Source organism: Ricinus communis, chromosome 8 (genome assembly GCF_019578655.1).
Source record: "Ricinus communis isolate WT05 ecotype wild-type chromosome 8, ASM1957865v1, whole genome shotgun sequence".
NCBI classification, from domain to species: domain Eukaryota; kingdom Viridiplantae; phylum Streptophyta; class Magnoliopsida; order Malpighiales; family Euphorbiaceae; genus Ricinus; species Ricinus communis.
This window is the reverse complement of record NC_063263.1, coordinates 8,639,511-8,660,516: the sequence shown is the minus strand read 5'-3', so window position 1 is coordinate 8,660,516 and position 21,006 is coordinate 8,639,511. Positions and strand designations below refer to the sequence as shown.

General features: G+C 31.8%; 1 protein-coding gene across 1 annotated transcript; it reads left to right on the top strand.

Annotated features, from left to right (window-relative positions):
• The first annotated feature begins 8,596 nt into the window (after window positions 1-8,596).
• Window positions 8,597-15,756, top strand: LOC8273783 (ABC transporter G family member 29). The gene is made up of 21 exons (XM_015717372.2): window positions 8,597-9,082; window positions 9,164-9,373; window positions 9,447-9,531; window positions 9,616-9,775; window positions 9,867-9,943; window positions 10,034-10,087; window positions 10,210-10,300; window positions 10,395-10,696; window positions 10,827-11,422; window positions 11,527-11,687; window positions 11,899-12,008; window positions 12,215-12,368; window positions 12,475-12,600; window positions 12,720-12,859; window positions 12,952-13,284; window positions 13,380-13,754; window positions 13,848-13,981; window positions 14,065-14,292; window positions 14,489-14,660; window positions 14,767-15,021; window positions 15,099-15,756. Exons 1-21 carry the CDS (start codon window positions 8,814-8,816, stop codon window positions 15,369-15,371), a joined length of 4,305 nt encoding a protein of 1,434 aa, XP_015572858.1. The 5' UTR covers window positions 8,597-8,813; the 3' UTR covers window positions 15,372-15,756.
• The last annotated feature ends 5,250 nt before the right edge of the window (window positions 15,757-21,006 follow it).

Here is a 21,006-nt window from a genome sequence, read left to right as displayed (position 1 = left end):
TTAATCATAATATATTTTTATTATATGCATTATGTAATATCCCACTATATTTACTCCATTAATAAATATGCACACATATTCACAGGTTTAATTTAATTGTAAGTATATATTTCAACTTGATTCAGGTTTTAAATTCCAATCATTCTCTTCTCAATTTGTAATAAAAAAAAATTATATGATACCAATATATAATGATTCTAACTTTAAAAAATAGATTATTAACTAATAAATTATTTTTCTAATTAAATAATAATTTTTAGTTATATATTAATAAATTTTTTATATATTATCAATTATACTTTTTGCTAAATTCATTATTATATCTATTTCATTTAGTATTAGTAAAATTTCATATGTGTAAATATTTTCCAAATAAAATAAATTTTAATTTAATAAATTAAAAAAAATTATAATTAAATTAATAGCAATAATTAAGCAGCGTGCAGGCAACTGCTAGAACTAATTGTATTGTAAATGCTAAAAAATAAAGCAATATCATTATTATAATAAAATTGCTCCTATTAAAAATCGGAAATATATAAAAAATTAATAATGAGAATTTTCTTTTTTTTTTGAAAAGTAATCAATGCCGAAGAATGTAAACCTTTATTGAATAATTATAATATAGGAAACTTGCAATTGCAATGATAATGAGATCCCAAAATAAGGAAATGTAATAATGCAAAATATATATTCCAATAGTGGGCAAGTGCAAAAATCTCAGCCATAATGAAAATGTAAAATATAATCAAAACAGGAAGCAAATTAATTGCGTAAAACTTTGATGAACCCTAGACTTTTGCTAATTAGAAATCGTATTTAAGAACCAGCAAAAGAACACAGAGAGACTGCCTAGCAAAGTAGCAACAATGGTATATAGAAAAACACCTTTACAATATTAAATAATTCGGTAATTATTTGAAAAGTTTGACCGGTGATGTTTTGTAATAGAAAAATCAAAATTAAACCAAAAATTAAACAATTAAAACCAAAATCAACTGGTTTAATTAACTTTTCTTTAGATTCAACTTTAAATGATTTTTTTTTTTCAGTCGATTTAGTTTTTATTTTATTTTTTTGTTCTGGTCACTTTTATATATTGTAAAGGCATTATCTATAGACCTAATTCTTGCAACTCGTAATTCTGTTTTAAACTTTATATATTTTTATACTTTTTAATTTTCTTTTCATTGTGATAATTAATAGTTATAAAATATGATAGAACTCTACAAGTTTAACAAAACACTCGATATAAATTAAAAAATTTCTAAATTACTTGTTTAATAACATAAGTACTAAAATAATAATTTGAGTAACTTCAGCTTAAATAAAGCAAAAGACAAAATAAATCCATTGTAGCCATTGTAAAAAAGAAAGAGAAAGAGAAACCCAAAAAGAAATTTGACTTAGCCATTATAAAAATACAAAAAGAAAAATGGATGAGAAGTAACTGTTAACTCTAATATTAGAAGGATGAGTTGTTTTATTAATCCAAAGTGTAGCAATTTATATAAATGATGTATAATAGATTTAGCTAAACTAACTGAGTTTTTATAACTAAACTAGCTAAAATAATGGAACTAATATAGCAAGAATATTAACAAACATTGAAATAACTTTGAATATAGTCTTCCAAGTATCAAGAAGTAATATTTGCTAACATGCCCCCTCAAGATGGATGGCGAGTAGACAGTCTAATCTTGTTTTTCAGCTGGTAAAAGCGAGACCGAGGCAGTACCTTTGTGAGAGTGTCAGCCAATTGATCTGAAGAAGAGATATGTGCAACTCTCAGCTTACCACTCTGCACTTTTTCATGAATGAAATGGAAGTCAAGTGCCATATGCTTCATGCGAGAGTGAAAGATAGGATTCGAGCACAGTTGAGTGGCACCAACATTATCACAATAAATCATTGGACAATGCGGAATAGGAATATGCAGCTCAGTTAAAAGAGAACAAATCCAACTAAGTTCAGGAGCGGTGTTAGCAGCAGATTGATATTCAGCTTTTGTTGATAATCGAGCAACTGTCTGTTACTTTTTAGAACTCCAGGAGATGGGATTCTTACCGAGATAAACTATATACCCACCAATGGATGAGTAATCATCTTGGTTACCCCCCCGATCTACATATGCAAAAGCATGGAGGTCAAGTGAAAATGACTTATGTAGCTGCAAGCCATCATTGATAGTGCCAAGAAGATAACGTAATAGCCTTTTAACACAGTTCCAATGATCCGATGTCGCCCGATGCATGTATTAAGATAAGCGATTGATAACAAAAGTAATATCGAGTCGACTAAGCGGTGAATCTTTGAAGGCTACCAACCACGACTTGATACTCGGTGAGAGTCGGTAATGGTGAGCAAAAGGAGGTGAGTGGTAGGAGAGAGAAGGGTCTGGATAGCTTTTGCCTCAAGCATCTTTATTTTCATGAGCAATTCAATGATGTACCTTCTTTGAGACAGGATAAGGCTGTTGCTATTTAATATAGCTTCTACACCCAGGAAGTAAGATAACTCTCCAAGATCCTTCAGCAAAAATTTCCTAGCTTAAACATCAACAAAGTCATTTATAAGTGGAGTATGATCCCCTGTAAGAATTATGTCATCAACATAAACAATCAAGTACAAAACATGATGACCATCAAAGTATATAAAGAGGGAGGTATCTGAAACAGAATTCTTGAACCCAGACTTAAGTAAAAAATTGTGTAATTCCTGATACCAAGCCCTTGGGGCTTGTTTAAGTCCGTAAATGGCTTTTCAAAGTTTGTATACATGATCAGGCTTGTCTCTGTCAATAAAACCTTAGGGTTGCTTCATGTATACATCATCGTGTAAAGAGCCTTGTAGAAAGGCATTATTAACATCAAGTTGCTGTAACGTCCACCCTTTGCTTACGACCAAGCTGAGTAGAATTCGAACAGTTGTTGGTTTCACAACGGGGCTAAATGTATCATGAAATTCAAGTCTTGAGCATTGGTGGAACCCTTTGGCCACTAAGCAAGCTTTGTACCTATCGACAGAACCATTAGACTTTCTCTTAATACGAAAAATCCACTTACAGCCCACCAAATTATGTACAAAATTGGGTGGAACAAGCTCCCATGCCATTTTTAACAAGTGCATCAAATTCAGTCGACGTTGATGTGCGCTAGTCAGGATCTTTCAAAGCTTGGGTGATAATGTTTGGTTCAATATATTTAGATTCAAATAACTGAGCAAGCAAGTTCATTTTGCGCAGGGTTTATGTATATTATTGCAAGCTCAAGTTACTATAGTGTGAGTAGTAGTAGCAGGTTGCATGGAAGCTTGGGATGATGGTGGAGCAGGAGATTACTATGGAGTTTGGACTCTAGATGATGTTTCGAGCAATAAAGGTGGGGAAAGAATTGATATTTGTATTGGTGGTGGTATCCAAGTTGTGAGTGAATTTGAGTGCGGTATCCAGGTTGTGAGTAAATTTGAGTGAGGTCATGACTCCTCGGATTGAAGGTGTTTAAATGAGAATACTGACTCAACGAACCTAATATGTCTAGAAGTATAAATTTTGGAATTTTGAGTATCTAGACAGAGATATGCACTTTGTGAAGTGGAGTAACCAATAAAAACACAAGATTTTATGTTGGAGTCCAGTTTATATGTTGTATATAGTTTAAGCCACAGGTAGCATAGACATCCAAAAATTTTAAGTTTAGAAAAATTAGGACTATGATTAAATATCCTTTCATTTGGCGATTGATTTTGCAAAGTGAGAGTGCTCATACGATTTATTAAATACACAGCAATGGAGAAGGCATACGACCAGTATTGTAACAGAATAGAGGCATGAGTTAACAAAGATAAACTAGTTTGCACAATGTGTAGATGTTTTTCTTTCGGATAAATCATTGTGTTCAGGTGTGTGTGGTGAAGTTGTGAGATGTTCAATACCATTTTGAGATAGAAAACTTTTTAACGCAATGAACTCTCCTCCATTGTCAGAGTAAAATATTTTGATGGTTTGGCTAAAGTATTTTTTCACAATAATTTTATATCTTTGAAAAATTTTCTTTTACCTCAGGTTTCTGTTTTAAAAGGTAATACCAAGCATATTTGGTGAAGTGGTTTACAAAAATCACATAATATTTATATCATAAATATAGTAAATTGGTGAAGTCCAAACATCAGAATATATAACCTGCAAAGGATGAGTGGAAGTGATAGTAGAGGTTGCAAAAGGATATTTTCAACTTTTATTTGAAAGACATGAATGACAATAAGTACTAGTTTCGAAAGAAGAAGACACACTTAAATTATTGACAGATATCACATGCTTCAAATTTGACATTGATGGATGACCTAACCGAAGATGCCATATGGAAGGTGTGGTTTTGACACTAGAGAAGGCAATTAGAGGCTTAGTGTTTGGCCACTCATAGACACCATCTTTAGTTGGTCCTTTCATCAGCAATTTTCTTGTTTTGAGATCCTTCACAATAAAAACATTAGGTAATAACTCAATGGAAGTGTTGTTTGAATCTTAAAACTGATATATAGAGATCAAATCATATTTCATGGAAGGTACACACAACAAATTTTCGAAATGAAAAGAATTATAGGGAGAGTTAAGAGTAATAAAACTAGTGTGTGTGATTTATAATTCTGATCCATCACCAATCATCATGTCTTCATTTCCATTATACGGTGTGTGAAGAGAAAGATTTTCAAGGTCAGTCGTGACATGATGAGAAGCACCACTGTCTAAAAGCTAATTCTGATTTGGTGAGGAAGTGGTTGTATATTGAGCTTTTAGTTGCCATGGTAGTCTTGTATTTGATGAAATAGGTTGGAGCTTGTAAGATGGGTATCTATTTGCAGTGTGTCCTTGAATTCGATACAATTGATAGTAACCAAGGTAAGGGTTTTGAGTGCGGTTGGTGGTGTTATTTGGTAACAACCCAATATTGCGAGAAGGCATGGAGTTGTTGTTTGGGTGGGTAGTAGAACGCCAATTTCCTATACCATTTGATTGAGTTACAACATGGGCAATGATGGGGAAAGCTGTCTCCGGCTTTGATTTTTTCAATGTGGCTTCATAATTGGGCAACTTTTCGTGTAGTTCTTCAAATGAGATGTAAGTGTCATTTGCTTGCACTGCTCTGGATAACTCTTTATAATCATTCCTAAGTCCTTCTAAAATTAAATATGTGAGATCTTCTTCATCGCAGGGTGATTCCAATAGAACAAGTTGATTAGTTTTTGCTTTGGCTTTTTGAAGAAATTCAATCACAGTGTCAGATCATTTAGTCATTTGTTTGAGCTGGTGTTTGATTTTTTTAATCCGTCCTCGAGACGGTTTTACGTAGGTGTTGGCTAAGATGGTCCAGGCTTGCTGTGATATTTTACTATTGGCAACAAATGGAATAATTGTAGGGGAGAGGGAGCCTACAATTTCATTCAAGATCAGTTGATCCTGACGAACCTAAAGAGTATAGGTTGGATTTGATGTTGGTTGATCATTAATTTGAATTGTTATAGGAGGACATGGTTTGGACCTATCAATATAACCAAGAAGATCATATCCAACGAACAAGGTCTGGAATTGTAATTTTCATGCTAGATAATTTGTTGAAGTGAGTTTTAATGGGGCTTGAGAAGTGACATTGATAGATATGTTCATTTGTATTTCGTATGGTGGTATTTGGATTATGATTGTTTGGCATGAGTTGGTTATGGGTAGAAAAGAAGGAAAAGAAAAAGAATAAAAGAAGGGAAAGAAAAACTTTAATGCTCTAATACCATATTAACTCTAATATTAGAAGGATGAGTTGCTGTTTTATTGATCCAAAATGTATGTGTAACAGATTTAGCTAAACTAACTGAGTTGTTGTAACCAAACTAGCTAAATAATAGAACTAACATAGCAAGAATATTAACAAACATAAAAATAACTTTAAATATAGTCTTTCAAATATCAAGGAGTAATATCTGCTAACAGTCACAGCTCTGAAAAAAAAACCTATCAGGCTAAACATCTCTTCATTAACCCCACATATCTCTAACTAAAACACCACAGAAAGCCCATCTAGCCATTCACTAAAAGCCACTAATCAATCTATTTTTTATGTTCTTCATAATCATAATCAAGCAGAGAAGTATTGATTCTATCAAAATAAACCCTGATTTTGTATCATAATATCAAGAGATTATGTATTGTTCTGACAGGCTATCCCATGCTCCTTTAGCCATTGTTTGGGAAGGGGAGAAAGGGGAAAATAAAGGAAGGTGTGGAAAAGGGTAGGAAAGCATGCATTCCATTGTTCGGAATAGTGAAAAAATAAAACATGGACAAAAGAACTTAAATAGGAAAGTTTTTCTTTGGCCCCACCAATTTTTATTCACCTTAGTTTTAGAGGAAAGCTTGATTTTTTCTAGTGAATTTACCAAATGTGTTCATCTAATTTTAACTTTTTAATGTAAAAAAATTGCATTAATTATTAATAGAATAAATTTATAATACTTTTATGAATATTTCATTAGTCAATTTTAATAGTGAATTAATTTTATAATTGAAATTTTTATAATGACATAGCATAAAAAAAACATAAAGAATAAAGCAGTAATTTGAATTTTAAAACAAATTTCCTTCCTTTAGTTTATAATTTATTGAATAAGAAAAAAGAGATTTTCTCCATGGAAAATAACTTACGCCTTTCTTTTCTATTCCTCCTTTCCTTATTTTTCTTTTCCCATCCTTTCTTTCCCTACTCTAGTTTTTTCCAAACAAAGGGTTTATGTTGCAACTGCTGTGAAAATGTTGTTGGACAATCCTGAAAAATATGACAATAGACATGATTGTTTGAGACTTCATCTAATGTTTCTAGAGTTGCTTTTGATCATTGAATTCGTTAGACATATTGTTGATATTGAATTCATCAATCCAATCCCACTTGAAGTAAGTAAAAAAGGTAGTGGTACTATAAAAGAGTTAATCCGTAAACTCAAAAGGGTAAAACAATTCTAGTAGTATATCTCATAAGGAACATCATTATTGTTTAATTATAATATGGGAAATTCCACAATTCTAATTACTATGAAATTCCAAAATAAGAATATATAAATTGCATTGCTTAATCGTATTTCTTTTTCTTTTTTACTTATTACTTGATTTAGCGACAAATTATTTTTTATCAATAAATCTAATATTTTACACATCCTAACTTTTTTTGGTTCCTTTATTTTTATCTTTTATTTTTCTCTTTCTTTCAATCTTTTTCATTATTTCTTTTTTCTCTCTTCAATTATTTTATTATTATTTTTCTTATTTCTCCGACTTTATAATTTTTTTCTTTTCTTTTTTCATTTATTTTTTATTTCCTATTTTTCTTACTTCACAATTATTTTTTATTCTCTTCTTTTTTCTTTTCTATTTTCTTCTCTCTTTTTATTTTCTCAATTATTATGTCTTTCTTTATTTTTCTTTATTTTCTTTATCCTCCTTCCATTTTTCTTGTATTATTTATTATTACTTATATTATTATTATTATTATTATTATTATTATTGAATATTAACATACATAAAAAGACAAAGAAAATTAATTTGCTAAATAATAATTGATATTAAAATAAATTAAACAATCAATTTTTTTTATTAAATATTTAAAACTTAGTATGGATTAGCAACAGACTCTTTATATTTTGAAGAAAATAAATAACTTTTGGCTATGAATTTTCTGTTATTACTAAAGTTACAATGTGTTTAATTGAAATAAATTTTATAAAATTTCATAGAATTTATTTGTAAGTATCAATTTTATATCTTTAGTTGAAATAAAAATTCATTTAAAATTTCATATAATTAAATTTGTAAAATTGATTATAACTAAATTAAATTATAATAAAATGGATAAATTTTTTAAAAAAATTATATATAATTCCACATGCGAAAAATATTAATTTCAACTTTATTTTTTCATTTTACTTTCTCTTTCATATATTCTCTCTATAAAATATTTTTATTGTACTTCTTTTATTTAAAATAAATTCCATACTTATTATTTAGCACATTAAACATAAAAATTCATTTGCAAATAAATTCTAGCAAATAAAATAAATTCCTTAATAACCAAACACATTATACTCCAATAAAGTGGCATTACGTATCCCATCAACATTTTCTCTGTTTCACTTCGTCTCATTACAGACTAAATCAAGAAATGGAATTGGGATTTCAGATCATGTTCATGCCTCTTGAATTCTGAACATGAATGCAAGAAGTTGCTGCTAATCTGACTAACTTTCAGGAACAAATATGTTTTTTCAGCCATCTGACAAGTTTCTTATGTAGGTAAAAGAAAAATATTATAAGTATCTTTATTTGCATGCTCTTGACGTTCTAGGATACTACCAACCAAGAAAGAATTGAAATTCTCACCCCTATCTTTCAGCATCAAGTCATCTATTTGACCCAGCTTTGACATGCACGTTCTTTTAGACCATGCTTTTTGACATGATTATTATAGTTTCCCTTAATCAGCATTCAAATCAGGATCAACTATTTATATAATTCTGATCGAGTTATTTTTTAATTAATTGATAATAATTACTTTGAGTTAGGGCTACTTATCTTATCGAGTTAGGTCCCCGCAGGCGTTTTCTGTTTATTGTGGCAAATTTGGCTATGCTTACGTATTTCCTGAAGTGTGTAATGTTTGTTCTAAACCCTATAGTATAGAAATATCAAATATATCTATATTAAGGACTGAATCTACTAGTTATAAGTTAGTCTCTCTTTCCTTAAGTACTCAAAGGAGTATTAACCTAAGGAAGCAATGGAAAATGTGTCTACAAGTAGTTTTCGATCAGGAAAAGATGATGAAGAAGCTTTAAAATGGGCTGCTATACAAAGATTGCCTACCTATACTCGGTTGAGAACTTGTTTATTCAAGAATCTTGTAGAAAATCGAAACCAACATTGCAAAATTACTGATGTTAGCAAGTTAGACGTCAATGACAAGAAACTGTTTCTTGAGAAAAAATTTAGAGTTCCTGAAGAAGATAATGACAAGTTCTTGAGAAAATTGAGAGATCGTATAGATGAGTAAGTCTGAATTAATACGACGCTTTTTTTCTTTTTCCAGAATGAAAAATGTCCTTACCGTTGATTCTAAGTCTACTGCAGGGTTGGGATCCAATTACCTACAGTTGAAGTTAGATTTGAGCAACTACGAGTAGAAGCTGAATGCTATGTTGGCACTAGAGCTCTTCCAACTCTATCGAACACTGCTAGAAACATTTTGGAATCGGGCCTTAGCTTGTGTGGAATCAGATTGGCCAAAAGGATAAACCACACCATCCTTAAGGATGTGTCAGGAATTATAAAACCATCAAGGTACCTGCTTGATAATAAATCTAGTCTCTTGTACTCCCCTGTCCGTAGAGTAAAATTACCAATCTTTTTGCAGGATGACCTTACTGTTAGGTCCCCCTTCATCTGGAAAGACGACCCTTTTGCTTGCACTAGCTGGAAAGTTAGATTCAACTTTAAGGGTTAGTTAAGGTAAATTTGTGCATTGGATTTATGCAACTTAACGAGCTAAAAGTTTTCAATATGTTTTCTACTTGGAAATTTAGGTGCAAGGACAAGTCAGCTATAATGGTTACAGGCTTGATGAATTTGAGCCAAGGAAGACATCTGCCTATGTTAGCCAAAATGATCTGCACTTGGGAGATCTAACAGTTAAAGAAACCTTTGATTATTCAGTAAGGTTTCAAGGAATCGGTCATCGACAAGGTAATAAAATCATATGAAATCAAAAATTGTGATGAGCATCTCTCAATTGTTTCATCTTTTAATTTCAAGAATGATGTTCTTTAAATTTCAGACCTGCTTATTGAGCTTGATAGGAGGGAGAAAGAGGCTGGCATTATCCCTGATGCCGATGTTGATCTTTTCATGAAGGTATATTCAAAATAGAAAACATTTCGACCAGTAAAGAATAAGAATTTACTGAAAATAGCATACACCTAATTTGGTAATTCTTTTGTCCAGGCAACTGCAATAGAAGAAGCTAAGACCAGTCTAATTACTGATTATATACTCAAAGTAAGTTCATTCATGCTACTGCTAATGTGTTGTTTCTCATCAGTAGCACAAACAGAATGATACGCATTGATGAATGATTAGTAGCATTGGCTGATTAGAATTATATTTGTTGGATCCAACAGCTCTTGGGGCTGGATATATGCAAGGATACTTTAGTTGGAGATGAAATGCAAAGAGGAATTTCTGGTGGACAAAAGAAGAGAGTGACAACAGGTTAATGACCTATTACAAAGTTTTTCAGCTTTTTCCTTTTGAAATGTTTTCTGGATGATTGATGAACATCTGATAGTCACTATATATAATGCAGGGGAAATGATTGTTGGACCTACAAAAACTCTGTTTATGGATGAGATATCAACTGGTCTGGACAGCTCCACAACATATCAAATCATTAAGTGTATGCAACAAATTGTGCACCTCAATCAGGCAACTGTCTTAATGTCCCTCCTCCAGCCTGATCCTGAGACGTTTGAACTGTTCGATGATGTCATTCTGTTATCGGGGGGTCAGATTGTGTATCAGGGTCCTCGAGAGCATGCGCTCGCATTCTTTGAACGCTGTGGATTCAAGTGCCCTGAGAGGAAGGGCATTGCTGATTTTCTGCAAGAGGTGATAGGGCCTAATAAAGCAGATAGCAGAGAACTTTATCCTGAAAGCTGTTCTTGGATTGCATTAGGATCATTATTGGGTCCAAAGTCTAATTCTTTACTTTAAATTTTTAATATGTATAATCTTCCAGGTTACATCAAAGAAAGATCAAGAACAATACTGGGCAGATGACAGCAAGCCCTACCGATACAAATCTGTAACTGAGTTTGCAACACAGTTTAAGGCTTTCCATGCTGGCCGCCATCTTAAGAATGAGCTTGCAATTCCATACGACAAGGAAAGAAGTCATAAAGAAGCTCTATCATTCCACAAATGCACAATCCCGAAACTGCAACTGCTAATAGCCTCCACTGAGAGGGAACTGCTCTTAAAGTGGAGAACTTTACCTGTCTACATTTTTAAGACTGTTCAAGTTTTAATCCTTGCAATCATTACATCGACTGTGTTTTTGAGGACAACACTTGACATCAACTACGACGATGGATCTCTGTATGTTGGTGCAACTATATTTGCCTTGATCGTGAACATGTTCAATGGCTTTGCAGAACTCTCCATAACAGTAACGAGGCTTCCAGTGTTTTACAAGCAAAGAGATCTCCTATTTTGTCCAGCTTGGGCATTCACAGTTCCGAATTTCTTGCTCGGGTTACCGATTTCCATTGTGGAGTCTATCGTTTGGACTGGCGTAACATACTTTTCTATTGGATTTGCACCAGAAGCAAGCAGGTAAGCGTTCCATGTCAGAATTAATTTTTAGATTTAACAAAAACCTGCACTACTATGCATAGTTTTATGGTTTAGATGCATAATTTGTGTTATTTCCTTCTCAGATTTTCCAAGCAGCTGCTGGTAGTCTTTTTAATTCAACAAATGGCTGCTGGACTATTTAGGCTCATGGCTGGAGTTTGCAGGACTATGATCATTGCACACACCGGAGGAGCGCTTTCTCTGCTCATTTTATTCCTGCTAGGGGGCTTTATCCTTCCAAAAGGTTAGTGGTTTCTGAAAAGAATCCGAAGTTTAATTATGGGTTATATTAGACGAAATCTTAAATCTTCAACTCTCATGAAGTGATTGGATTAGTCGATGTCTCGTACTCTTGTCAATATAAGGCTAAGCACAGTGCTTGCTTTATCCTGTTAACTATTACAATAAAGAATTATGGTATAATGAACTCACCACATTGATACTGACTGTAACAGGAAGAATTCCTGTTTGGTGGACATGGGCTCACTGGGTTTCACCTCTATCTTACGGCTTCAACGCCTTGATAGTCAATGAACTGCTTTCTCCAAGGTGGATGAATCGGCTAGTATGTCACCAATTCAAGTATCAAAATTTCTTCTGCAATAAGTATGCATATGTTTTGTGTGGCACAGAGATACATAACATATTGAATTAGATGAGTAGAAGAAATGTCAACATTACAGGAATAAACACAGGGATAATACTAATACTATCTAAAACAGGATTGAATAAGAAGACAACTCATGGGACGAACTTAAAATCGCATTGCAGGCACCGAATAATAGTACAAAGTTGGGTGCAGCAGTGCTGGAGAACTTCGATATAGATCAGAACAGGAACTGGTACTGGATTGGAGCTGCAGCACTTCTAGGGTTTAATATTCTCTTCAATGTTCTATTTACTTTCTCACTAGTGTATCTAAACCGTAAGTTGCTTTTGAGAAATGCTTGTCGATTTAGTCCAGGATAAAGCACAATGTTTCTTTGATCATTTGACAAATCAGAACCGCTAACTGTAGTTCTTGATAACAGCTCTCGGAAAGCCACGAGCAATTATATCTGAAGAAGCAGCTACTGAGTCTGAGCAATCTGAGGAGAAAGGAGTAGAGGAAAAAGAAAAACTCGAAACAAGGACAACAACCAACGGAAAGAATGCAAGTGAGAAATATTAATAATATGATGCCTATATCTGATTCTGCCAAGAATTAGTTTCAGGTCTAGTTTGTATTTAAGCACGGTAACAGTAGAGTTGCTCAAACGAACATTCATTGTTGCAGGAGAAGTTCAAATGCTACAAGTAAGCAACAAATCTAGTGCAGGAGGAAGCAGGGTTGCTCCTAAAAGGGGGATGATTCTTCCGTTTACACCACTGTCAATGTCCTTTGATAGTGTAAACTATTATGTTGATATGCCGATAGTAAGAATATATGTTTATAATTTGCCTTCAAGTTAGTTTTATTTCTGTAGTCTGTATAGCTAACGTAACTACCTAATTGGAGAAATTTTCAGGAAATGAAGGGCCATGGAGTGAGAGAGGATAGGCTGCAATTGCTTCGAGAAGTGACTGGAGTATTTAGGCCAGGTGTCCTGACTGCTTTGATGGGAGTTAGTGGAGCAGGAAAGACAACGCTGATGGATGTTCTAGCAGGCAGAAAAACTGGAGGCTATATTGAGGGCAATATTAGAATTTCCGGATTCCCTAAGAATCAGGAAACATTTGCAAGAATTTCTGGTTACTGTGAGCAGAATGACATTCACTCTCCGCAAGTCACTGTCAAAGAGTCCTTGATCTTTTCAGCTTTTCTTAGACTCCCTAAAGAAGTCAGCGACAAAGATAAGATGGTTAGGACATGGATTTAGAGCCAAATGTTCATCTTGAATGTTTGATCTCTAGTTTTAGTTTATAAGAAGTATTTTTCTTGGAATGTTACTTTCAGGTTTTTGTAGATGAAGTGATGGAGCTAATTGAGCTCACCAATCTGAAAAATGCAATAGTTGGGCTACCAGGAGTAACGGGGTTGTCAACCGAACAAAGAAAGAGATTGACAATAGCAGTGGAACTAGTGGCAAACCCCTCAATTATATTCATGGACGAACCAACTTCAGGTTTAGATGCAAGGGCAGCAGCCATTGTTATGAGGACTGTCAGAAACACGGTAGATACTGGAAGAACAGTTGTCTGCACAATTCATCAGCCTAGCTTCGACATCTTTGAATCCTTTGATGAGCTGCTGTTAATGAAGACAGGAGGGCAACTGATCTACTCAGGACCACTAGGCCAGAATTCTTACAAGATCATTGAATATTTTCAGGTGCATAATAACTTTCTTGGAAACTATTTATGACATGATATTTAGCTTAATTAATCACAAATAACTGACATATTATCTTATGACTGATTTCAGGAAATTCCAGGAGTACCTAGAATTAGATACGAGCAAAATCCAGCAGCATGGATGCTTGAAGCAAGCTCAGCTGCGACTGAAGTAAGACTTGGAATTGACTTTGCTGAGCACTATATATTATCATCCATGTACCAGTAAGTGTAGAATTGCAAAACTACTAACAACTTAAGATAATTTTCAGGGTTTCTTAAGCTAACATACGTGGCTGTATTTATAGACAAACCAAGGCTTTAGTAGCAGAATTGAGTAAGCCAGCAGTAGGAACAACAGATCTCTATTTCCCTGATCAGTACTTACAATCTTCGTGGGGACAATTTAAGTTCTGTCTATGGAAGCAATGGTGGACTTATTGGAGAAGTCCTGATTATAATCTTGTTAGATACTTTTTCACCTTAGTAGCAGCTCTTGTGCTAGGCACAATCTTCTGGCAGGTTGGAAACAAAAGGTCAGATATGGAAGCTTATAATTCTCATTCCTGTTCTTTTCTTTCTTTTCTGTTCGGATAATTGGCCTGCAACTAGTAGCCAAACTTAGTAACCTCACAGCCCCGAGAGGCGACTCAGTAACCCTGAGCCAAAGCTCATAGGTAATCTTTTCTTTTCTCCATTAACCAAAGCTATTTCTTCATGTTTTGTATTCAGAGAGGACACAACTGATCTAACCATGATCATCGGGGCAATGTACGTAGCAGTTTTATTTGTCGGAATCAACAATTGCTCGACTGTTCAGCCCATTGTAGCAGTTGAAAGAACTGTATTTTACAGGGAAAGAGCTGCAGGGATGTACTCAGCTTTACCGTATGCTTTGGCACAAGTAAGCAGGGAAAGAAAAAAATAAGGATCACAAAATCCTTCACATAAAACAAAGCAGTTCAAATGCAGAAAAAGATGAGAAATCATATCATGTTTCATTTATGCAGGTCATTGTGGAAATACCATATATATTCATCCAAACTACATACTATTCTCTGATAGTATATTCAATGTTTAGCTTTGAGAGGACCGTGGCTAAGTTCTGTTGGTTCTTCTTCATCACCTTCTTCTCTTTCCTATACTTCACATACTACGGCATGATGACTGTTTCAGTCACACCAAATCACCAAGCGGCAGCCATCTTTGGTTCAGCATTTTTTGCACTCTTCAATCTCTTCTCTGGCTTTTTCATCCCCAAACCAGTAAGTACTAATCTCACACTGAAGCTGAAACTATTGTTACTAGTGACTAATGTGGGTACATTTTTGTTGCAATGCAGAGAATTCCAAAGTGGTGGGCATGGTACTATTATATCTGCCCGGTGGCATGGACAGTATACGGACTGATCGTGACACAATATGGCGACATTGAGGACACCATAAAAGTACCAGGAATTAATCCAGATCCGACCATCAAATGGTATGTGCATAACCATTTCGGGTACGATGCTGATTTCATGGGTCCAACTGCTGTAATCCTGGTCGGTTTTGGTGCCTTTTTCGCACTCATGTTTGCCTTCTGCATCAAAAATATCAACTTCCAACAAAGATAGGCCTGAGAATGCACTCGCTCACAGTCTTTGGGCTTTGGGCTTGGCGGTGAGTTGTCGATGAAAACAAGAAGAGGTCACATGTGAATGTGATGAAGAGACACACGTGTGGAAGTGAGGAATCTTAAGAAAAGATACATTGTATCATTCAGGACAAAGGGCCTCGTGCCTTGAAAGACGAATTACAAGAGGAATTGTTGACATCATGTCTGTCTTTTTCCCTTCATTCAACAGCGTGTCCTAGCGTCCCTTCAACGTGGATACACGTGTCCAAACCCATCTCATTACCACTCACTGATTATTTAACTCTTTCCTCGTTGTAATCTTTTTAGAAAAATTCTTTCTTCAAGGTCTGACTATTGAATAAGTGGCGGATCCATTATGGTTATTTCTGCATTTCTAAAATACTTGCATTTATAATTATATATTGGTATAATATATTTGATAACTTCTTGGTAGAATACATCTACTTACTCCTGAATTTCTGCAAACCACTCCTATAAAGAAAAAATCAATATATGGACAATATTAGTAGAAAGACGAAAATTAAATCGAGTGAAGAAATATAATAAAAAAATTAAATCGAGTTCTTAGATAATTAATCTTGAATTTTACTTTCTCTTTATTAAATTTTTAGAAATATAAATATTAATAATTAGATTCATTATTATATATGATAAATAATAATAAAAAAATTACTAATTAATATACTTAATAGAGATGGCAGTATTTCTTAAATTTGCAGTCGTCTTCAGGAAACCAGCTTGATCTACCGGTGAGTAATTATCAACCATCGCAATGAATAAATAATCGATGATGATGTTTTATACTTATACTTTAGTAATTGATTTAATGTCATATAACAGAGATGTTACATATATTTTAAATCATTAGATTTATTAAATTTAATTACAGTTATTGAATAAAAATATTTATTAATAGAGTACTGTATTATTTTTTTAATAATTATATGCCATATAAATATAAAATCTAATAATATTTATATTTTATTTCACTGATTAGTTAATAATAATTTTATTTTTGTTAAAAGTAAATTTTTTATAACACAATAATCCGTGTACTTTAGAACAAAAGGGAGGATAGAATAAAATTAAAATGCATATATTTATTATGCAAAATCTAAGCACATACCTCTATTATTAATTAGTTTCTTCATGATACTTTTGAGTGATGAAAGTATTATATAGAAAATTGGTAGTATCAGATTTCTAGTCGGTGGAATTTCATGGCATCTTCTTAGCCACATTTTCATTTCACGCAAGTTTATATTGCTATAGATCTCGCTGTATTCAGAAACATAATAATATGATACCTTAACTAGTTCTTGATGGTGATAATATAACTAGTAAATATATATGAATTAAATAAATTTTAATTTCAATGAAAATCAAAATATTTAAGGTAATTTTTATTGATTTCATTTCATTTCATCCGAAATGGCTGGAATATTTCATTTTATTAAAAATAAGGGATAAAATACTTTATTTTTTATATCAATTAAAATATCGGTCATTCATACCAAAGCGGATGAAATTAGACGAAATAGTGATTCCATCCGAGATAGGACGAGATGAGATAATTTTATAAAAAGAATATTATTATCATTGAATTGACTTAAATAGTTCAGTAATAGTTAATTCTAACTTAATAAAATTCATTTTTTTCTCTATCAATAAAAACGAGTTAAAATTCAATGCTTTCAAAAAAAATTTAAAAATCCGGTAAAATCATCTTTTTATCTTTATTTATTACTTTATTTTTATGTTCTACAGTTTATCTGAGTATTTTTTTCACTTAATTTTTAATTTTTTATAATTTAATCTATATTATTTAATAATAATAACTTAAAACCTAATGTTATTTGATTTTTATAGTTATATTGCTTAGAAGATACTATTTTCTATCTTGGTCGATTGTGTTATAAAAAAATATTTTATTATTATAATTCTATAATAATAAAAATTATGTCATTGTTTGTTTGTCCGTTGCTAATCCTATCTAATTACATTATGGGTATTAATTTTATATTGAAACAGGAGGCTGAGATGCTTCAATACTAAAATATTTCATTTTGAATTTATAAATAATTAACATGATTGAATTTTCAGCATATTTTAATTTCAATGGATGAAATCATTTCAAATAATGATCTTCATCATTCCCTTGTCTTTTCTTTTTCTTTTTCTTGTCTGTACAAACTGTGGCCAAAGTCCGCAGGAACGTAAAATAACCATCAACAGGATAAAAATAACTTATTTCTTTTTTTAAAAAAAAAGTCATTTAAAAATTCTCCATAGAATATATACAATCACCTTTATGCAAGATGAATTTTCTGAATAAAATTTTGCTTTTTATGTTATTGTGCAACTGAAAGTAGCAAAAATTATAAGTCAAAAAGGCCATTCTATCAACAACAAAAAAAAAAAAAAGGAAAAGTGTTTAGATTTAATTAATTTTGACAAGTTTCACCTAATAATTAAATAACTTTAGAATCAATAACTCTAATAGTGATAAGTTTTATTTAATATCTAAGAAACTACTAATATCAAAATTAAGACCTTAAATTTCTACATCATAAAACATATACTCTACTAAGCTGTAGCAATAACTCAATGGTGTCAATATTTTATTGTATGGTGTGGCAATTGTAGATTGAGGTCATCAATCGACCAGGTAACTGGGCAAACGTACGTTAGAAGAGACAACTCACATACGTATTAATTAATGTCCAGAGAAATGGTCCATACTGATCAACTTGGGTCACATAATGTCAATTCAAACCTAATCCTAAGGTGCAAAAATTGTCAAGGTCAAGCTTTTCTTGATAATGAAGTTCTGGTCTATGATTCTATTTTATCCAAAACCAACGAACGTATTTCAGATCTAATGCCCAAAAGATTCTGAAATTCCAACTCAAATGCCCAAGAATATGGATAAAATTGACTATAGATGTGTCAGCTACATAGTTTAACTTTATTTGAAGATTTTTCACTCGATAATAAAAAAATATAGATTTGAGTTAGAATTTTCTTTTATTGGCATTAAATAAATTATTGCTTTTGCGATAAATATAAAAAGTAATTATTTTTATTATATAATTTTTAATCATTGAATTCTTAATGAAACAAAAATAATTATATAATATCTTACAGGATATAAATTTCTATAAATAAACTTTAAGAATAAATCATCAGGTACGTAGTATGGCGGGTAAAAATGTGTAACTAGAGTAAAAGTTTCGAGTTTGAGACTCTGCAACAAATTGTGATTGTTATAATAATCATGTAAAAGTGAAAAGGAATAGTGTTCACGATTGACTATATACCAAGGAAAAAGATGGCCTTTAAGACCGACTGGTCAGATTTGATAGGCACGCAATTTTAAAACCCACAATGGGCAGAGAGAATCGGTTCCATAAGGTTTTTTTGCGGTGGACGTGAAACTGTGAATTGGAGCCATCACCAACCATGCCTACATGTTTTATCACCCACCACATACTCTGTGGTTGTGTTTCACCTTTTTATGCCCACTTAGGCCCCTTCTAGCGGGGGCATTTCTTTATACGACCTAGACTTTAGCAACTAGGTAACGTAACCACAGAGCCATCAAATTCTAAGCGCAAGAGCCCTTCCTAAACCATCCAGATCCAAATTGGTGGACGCTTTCTTTCTCAGTAATTCCCAATTGGTACGTCAGTCAAATTACCCATATTTTTTTGTGTGGCAGAAGTTGGTGTAAAAGTCATATTTGGATAAACTAAATATCCTCCTTCGTTAACTTATACTAAAGCTAGACTTTGTACCTGAAAGAAAATAAGAACTAAAGGGCTGGCCAGTTTTGTTGGAAATCAATGGAACTTCTATATCATGACAAGCAACCAGATAAGCCTCCCCCAAATATATACTAAAATGGATAGCTACAGTTTATTAATATGTTTCTTTTTTCCTTCCAAGAAATAAAGTAGAAATAATAAACTAAAAAGTAGCAACATTTTGGCTTTTTGTTAAAAATATAATTTCCCCTCCTTGTATCAGCAGCAAACTTAGGTCAGGTGAAATCTTGGTAGATTTTATGTCATTTTCAATATATAAATTATATATTGTGATTAAAGTTTCACATACCTATTATATATCATTTAATGATGTTTTGCCTTTTTTAATAAAAGAACAGTCTGATTAAAAATAATGAGATGTTTAGTATTTTTATGAAATTATTTAATTTCAAGGGTTTATTTTATAATATAAATTATACGGTGGGAGGAATGACACGTTTAACTTTAATATAATTCAATCAAATTATTAGTGGTATTGAAAGACACATTTTAGTCAATTTAAACATGGCCAATATATTATTAGAGCGATAAAATATGAGATCATAACTTTTTAGACGCATTATATCTGGTGGACAACCTGCGAACACATTCATAATTGTTCTTTTTAACTATTGTTGATAGAAAGAAATCTATTCTTTTTTCCTTTCTAATTGTTCAATATTATTAGTTAATTGATCTGCTAAGGAATCCAAAAAACTTTTAGATCATGTTAATTTTTTTATTATAGAGATTATATATAAAAATTAGAATTTTAAGAGATTTTTTAAATTTTTCTAGAAATTTCTTTATGAGAGTTAAATTTTCTTTTTTAATTTTTTTATTTACAACAAACAAATATAAAAATTATAAAATAGTTTTATTTATACTTATTATAAAATTGAAAATTCACATATTTATACATAGATAAAAAATTGAATTAAATACTTTTATCTCCTAACAACAAACGCTCTTGTCACTCAACAGTATTTTAAAACAAAAAAATTAGTACTTAACAATATTTTGTTATTTATCTCTTTCTTTTTTTAAGAGCTATATTTTTTTATTAATAATATAATTAAATAGAAAGTAAAATAAAAAAATATTCTTAAAATGCGCATGCATTCAAAATAAGTGAAAATATAAAAATAATTATTCATAATTAAATATAAAAAGCCAGCATAAAGAGTATTCTTAAAATGTAGACATATTTCAAAAGAATCCAAAATAAAAAAAAATTAATTGTTTATAACTTAATAGAAAAATAGAAAAGACATTGTTGAGTGTTATAAAAAAACCAAGACATATATACTTTTATTAAAAAAAATTGTGGTATAATTACTTTCAATTGTTGAAAATTTAATAAATAAATAATCTAATTATTAGAAAAATCTGAGTTTTGAACTTTTAACATTTCTGGCAAATCTTTTAGATTTTGCAAAAATTACATGAAACTCTTAATTGTGAAAAAAGAATTTTTTAGCACTTGCGATTCTGACGGTGGGTTTGTGTATGTGGAGCCAAATACAACTGAAAAATAAAATAATGATGAATCAGTAAATGTTATGCAAACTGGATATATATTTATAACTATAAAAACTATATCCTCTTTAAAATCTCATATTATTGCATACTCAAGAAATTTAAAGATTCCTAAAATGGGGCAACATTACCATTGTTGGAGAACTGCAAGCGGTGATCAATTCTATTTTTCAATTTTACATCCAATTAGTCCTTTTTCATAGAGAATAAAAAGGTGTCATTGAGATGGTACTCATGGTTCTTGTCTCAACCCATTAATTCCTATTA